Source organism: Rhinopithecus bieti, unplaced genomic scaffold, assembly GCF_001698545.2.
Source record: "Rhinopithecus bieti isolate Rb0 unplaced genomic scaffold, ASM169854v2 scaffold_15814, whole genome shotgun sequence".
NCBI classification, from domain to species: Eukaryota; Metazoa; Chordata; class Mammalia; order Primates; family Cercopithecidae; genus Rhinopithecus; species Rhinopithecus bieti.
Window position 1 is genome coordinate 350,788 of NW_016808380.1, and position 5,596 is coordinate 356,383.

General features: G+C 34.7%; 1 protein-coding gene across 1 annotated transcript in view; it reads left to right on the forward strand.

Moving 5' to 3' along the window:
• Nucleotides 1–3,870, forward strand: part of ZBBX (zinc finger B-box domain containing) — a 148,934-nt gene extending 145,064 nt beyond the window's left edge. Inside the window, exons 19-20 of the mRNA XM_017886716.1 lie at nt 1,146–1,284; nt 3,583–3,870. Coding sequence (XP_017742205.1) covers nt 1,146–1,284; nt 3,583–3,709 — 266 coding nt within the window. The 3' untranslated portion in view covers nt 3,710–3,870. The remainder of the gene's footprint in view (nt 1–1,145; nt 1,285–3,582) is intronic.
• Nucleotides 3,871–5,596: the final 1,726 nt, after the last annotated feature.

The following is a 5,596-nucleotide window of genomic DNA, read 5'->3' on the forward strand; positions in this document are numbered from 1 at the left end:
AAAAAAAAAAAAAAAAAAAAAGGTTTAGGAACTACTTCTAGGCCAGGCACACACATGGAATCCCAGCATTCTGGGAGGCCAAAGTAGCAGCATCACTTGAAGCCAGGAGTTCAAGATCAGCCTAGGCAACATAATGAGACCTCAACTCTACTAAAAATTAAAAATTAGCTGGGCGTCATGGCATATGTCTGTAGTCCCAGCTACTCAGGAGGTTGAGGCAGGAGGATCACTTGAACCCAAGAGTGGCAGGCTGCAGTGAGCTATGATCACGAAAGTGCAGATCACACCTGGTGACAGAGAGAGACCATCTCAAGGAAGAAAGGAGGGAAAGAAAGAGAAAGGAAGAAATAAATAAATAAAAAGAAAAAAGGAAAAAAGGAAGGGAAGAATAGCAACCAGTAATTTTGACAGTTTTAATAGTCATCATAGTATAACTTTATGTATAAGTTAGATGGCTCATTACAATTTCAGCAGTGAGAAAGAAAGCATTATAGCTCTTCTAATATACAATGATATTTAGTTACATACTTGAATTTTTGGTGGTTTATATGAAGATATATTTGCCCAAAGATTTTGTTTATTAACTTGCAGTATTTGTCCTTAGCTAGGCTAAATCATAAGCCAGCTTCATGAAAAGAAAAATTTAAGGCTTCTCTGCTTTCAAATATGAACAGTTATTATTTACTCAAACAAAGCAAGGAAGTTAAAAAAGAAAGAGCAACTTTGCCATGGCTAATCTTTCCCTTAGACTGTGTGGGAGTAAAGCTTTTATTTCTTATAAGAAAAAAGATAATAAAATATCCAACAGATTGAGGAGTTGCAAAATATTCTAGGGGGTCACTTGATTTTTTTCTTTTTTTGAAATTTTATGAGGTCTCAGGACATTTGACACAGTTGTAAATGTAACGTGTATTTTAAAATCAATATGATTTTAAATCAATAAAAATGACTTGCTACCCATGCCCCAATTTGGAATTTCAAATTAAACTTATCCCACAAACATTAGAAAATTGAGGAATAATTAAAATCTATGCTGACCCTCTTTTATTGCCTGTAATTTACTCCGTGTAAACATTCAGCACCGTATGCTGTGTATTTGTTTCTTGAATTTATGTTTTGACGATGCATGAAATAAAATGTTTCAGATACTTCAGAAAAGCTTTATAGCTTAACCTCAGAAGAGTTTCCAGATTTCAGCAGCCAATTACTGAAGATAAGTCAGACTTCCACAGATTTCCTTAAGACCTCACATGTGAGGGGTCCCTGTGGAGTTGAGGAATTGAGGTAAGTTAAGCCTGCAGTTTATATATTAATATAGTATGTAGTAAAATTTTGACAAGCTCCAACTAATTATCTTTATTATATGTAGAAAGATTGTCCTCATGTGTGTACCTTATATGACCATTCTTTATAGAATGTTTGGGTTCTTTGCTGATCTATTATCAAGATTTAGTAAAAGGCTTATAAAGTTGTTACTTTAATGTGAAGAGATCGTTCTCTACTGCACAATATGTATTATAAAATGAAAAGATATTTGGAATATAATAATCCTTCAGCATTTCTTATTATATTGAAAACAATTGCCTTACTTGAATTAATTAACCTAATAAATTTCAATACTTTGTATTAATAGAATCCTACCCAATGTGAATAAGGTTTTAGAATCAAATAGTAAGTTTCTTTCTTGAGATCAAATCTAGATAATTAACAATAACATTTTAATTTGTATCATATCATTCTTTCCTCACATAAAATACATTTAGAGATTTTAGGGATGGTCAGATCAGCTTATAAGGAATGTAGGTTACACTAGTAAATGTTTCAAAACAGTAGTCTATTGTTTCAGTCTATTATTGACACTACAATTCCTTGAAGAAGGAGCAGGATTTCTTCTAGAAAGACTAAAACAAGTATAAAATTAGTTATCTATATTGTAAATTTCTTTGATTGAAATTTAATTGAAATCTGAAATTGTAGTAAAAAGGGAATCAAGCGTTTCTTATTCTTTCTGGAGGAGGAAATCATTGAGCTATTCGTCTTGCTTTTTGCATTTCTTTCTCTTCTGAAACATTTTTTTAAGACAGTGTCTCAACATGTTGCCTAGGTAGGTTTCAAACTCCTGGGTTCAGGCTATCCTCCTGCTTCAGCCACTTAAATAGCTGGGACTACTCAGGCCACTGCACTGAGCCTGGATTTTTGCATTTCTATTATCATTTATATATTTTTTAAAAGGTCAATATAAGACTGATATTTTCTTCCCTTAGATAAATCATTAAAAACAAACTAAACCTACAAGTGTTCTCATCGTTCATAAAACAAATGACATTCAATACTAAAAATATAAGGGGACCTTACTAACAGAATAAAGCATATTTCTTTTTTGTTTTTGTTTTTGGATTTTTTAAATTTTTTTTTCTTTTTTATTGTACTTTAAGTTCTAGGGTACATGTGCACAACGTGCAGGTTTATTAATATGTATACATGTGCCATGTTGGTGTGCTGCACCCATTAACGCATCATTTACATTAGGTATATCCCCTAATGCTATCCCTCCCCTTGCCCCACCCCACAACAGGCCCCGGTGTGTGATGTTCCCCTTCCTGTGTCCAAGTGTTCTCATTGTTCAATTTCCACCTGTGAGTGAGAACATGCAGTCTTTGGTTTTCTGTTCTTGCGATAGCTTGCTGAGAATGATGGTTTTCAGCTTCATCCATGTCTCTGCAAAGGACGTGAACTCATCTAAAGCACATTTCTTTAAAATTAAAAACCTCATGAAACAATCACTAGCTCTTCTTTTCTTGGACCAGTGAAAATTGTAATCACAATGAGATTTTCATTGTTCCACAGACCGTGGTTTATAAGCTGCTCATTTAGCATGTGTTGAACATAAAAGGTAATCCAATGAACAGTTATATCCATCACAGAGCGAAGTATTTTACATTATTTAGCAGCATATATAGGTTGAGAATCTAGATTATTTAGGACAAAAAAATCCTAATTGTGTACACTTTTATCTGCTCCCCACCCTACCTTTGTTCCCAAACCGTAGACACTCAGGTGTTAGAGCTTCCATCAGTGCCCCCTGCTGCCACCAATAAAATGCAACAAAATAAAATAACAAACAAATGCTGTCATTAATTTTTGCTTTGGCATATCTTGACTGGCTATCTACATAGTCCTAATTCACAGTACACAAAAGAGGCGATTTGTCTGGCAGTCTATTCACCCTGATTCTTTTAAACAGACAATGTGATGATGAATGTTCTTAATGATGACCCTGAGGCTCTGCAGGTTTCTAAAGTGCCTCTGAATCATCAACAAAGACACAATCAGAGACCATAAAGTCTCTCCTTCCTTCCACTGTGGCTTTATTTCTTGGGAGAGGGAGAATGATGAGAATTTCTCATTAAAAGGAGGCTTACTATATTGGGCACATTGAAAATTATGGTCCCAGTCTGATACAGCCCCCTCACATCTGCTTGCCTCCAGCAACTCCAACATATGTAGTATTGATCAGAAGATAAATGAAGAGTTGAAACCTGGTTCTGTATATTGTGTATTGATCTTGTTATGTATTTTCAGCTGTTCTGGAAGAGATACTGAAATTCAGTCTTTGCTGTCACTTTCTGAGAGCAGTACAGATGAGGAGGAGGAAGATTTTCTCAACAAGCAACAAGTCATTACACTACCATGGTCAAAGAGTACTTAATGATTATTTGTTGATTACTTTTTCCATTTGGTACCCAGAGTAAAGCAAACAACTGAGAAAAGTAATCAAGTGATTACCTGTCAAAGTGCTGGAGATTTTGATTATTAATGTCTTTGAAGTTTCAAGGCTACAAACTAATAAAAGTAAAATTATAAGTTCAAGGGCTTATTCTTCAAATGATATATTATATGTCAACCACTAATCTATATTGCAGATTATATTAGTAAAATACGGTGAATTTGAAGAAATGACTGTTATAACTGTGTCTATAAAACCTACTATAGGGTAGAACATGATTATACTTAAAGTAATATTTCATTGTCCAATTATATTTTAAATAATTATATTATCGACAAGAGTGTGCATTTATTTGACAGCCAAGTCACACTAGTCAGTATCATCAATTGAACCTATAACTACACTGTTTATTTTCTGGTTTTTGATATTTATAGAAGTTCTGGTATCTTCAAAAGTTTGCAATAAAAGAAAAAAAGAGGACCAAAAATAAAATGGATGTGAAACTTTTCATACTCTGCTCCAGCAAAACACAGTAAAGACCCCTAAGCATCTTTTTTATCTTTTTTTTTTTTTTAAGAAGGTCAATGTAGTGATTAGCTTTATGTGAACATGTGACTGGTCTACAATACCTAAATGATATGGGTTGACTATGTCCCCACCCAGGTCTCATCTTGACTTGTAGTTTCTATAATCTCCAGGTGTCCAGGCAGGAACCTGGTGGGAAGTAATTGAATCATGGGGCAGTTACCCCTGTGCTGCTGTTCTCGTAGTAATGAGTTTTCATCTGATCTGATGGTTTTATAAGGCACTTTCCCCCCTTTTGCTCAGAACTTCTCTTTGCTGCTGCCACGTGAAGAAGAATGTGTTTGCTTCCCCTTTCACCATGATTTCCTGAGGCCTCCCCCGCCATGCTGAACTGTGAGTCAGTTAAACCTCTTTCCTTTATAAATTACCCAGTCTTGAATATGTCTTTATTAGCAATGTGAGAACAGACTCATACAGCAGATACTTTGTCAGACCTTATAATTGATTCATGACTAACACAGCGACTTGGGACACCATCCCTTTGCACAGCCAAAAATCTGTGTATTACTTTTTACTTCCACGAAATGTAACTAATAGCCTATGGTTGACTGGAAGCCTTACTTATAATATAAATAGTCAACTAACACATATTTTGTATGTTACATGTATTACATACTGTATTCTTACAATAAAGTAAGTCAGAGAAAAGAAAACATAACCAAGAAAATCACAAGGAAGAGAAAATGTATTTAATATTCATTAAATAGAAATGGATTATTATAAAATCTTCACCCTTGTCTTCATATTGAGCAGGCTGAGAAGGGGAAGAAAAAAGAGGATATGAGTTTTGTGTCTCAGGAGTGACAGAGGCAGAAGAAAATCCATGTATAAGTGGGCCCTCACAGTTCAAACCTACGTTTTTCAAGGGTCAACTATATTCTAGATGTTTCTGTGGGAGTATTTTTTAGATTAGATTAACATTTAAATAAGTAGACATTGAGTAAAGCAAATTAGTTTACATAAGGTGGGTGGCCCTTGTTCAATCAGTTTAAAGACCTTAAGAAAAATAAAATAGTTGAGATCCTCCAAGGTAGAGGGAATTTTTTCTTCAGACTGACTTCAGGCTTGAGCTGTGGTATCATATCTTGCCTGGGCCTCCAGCCTTCAGGCCAGCCCTGTGGATTTTGGACTTGCTATTCCCACAATTGCATGAGGCAATTCTTGAAAATCTCTCTTTTCCTATAGACAGATCAATTGGTAGATAGATAGATAGATAGATAGATAGATAGATAGATAGAGATAGATAGATAGATAGATAGATAGATAGATATAGATGTGTATAGA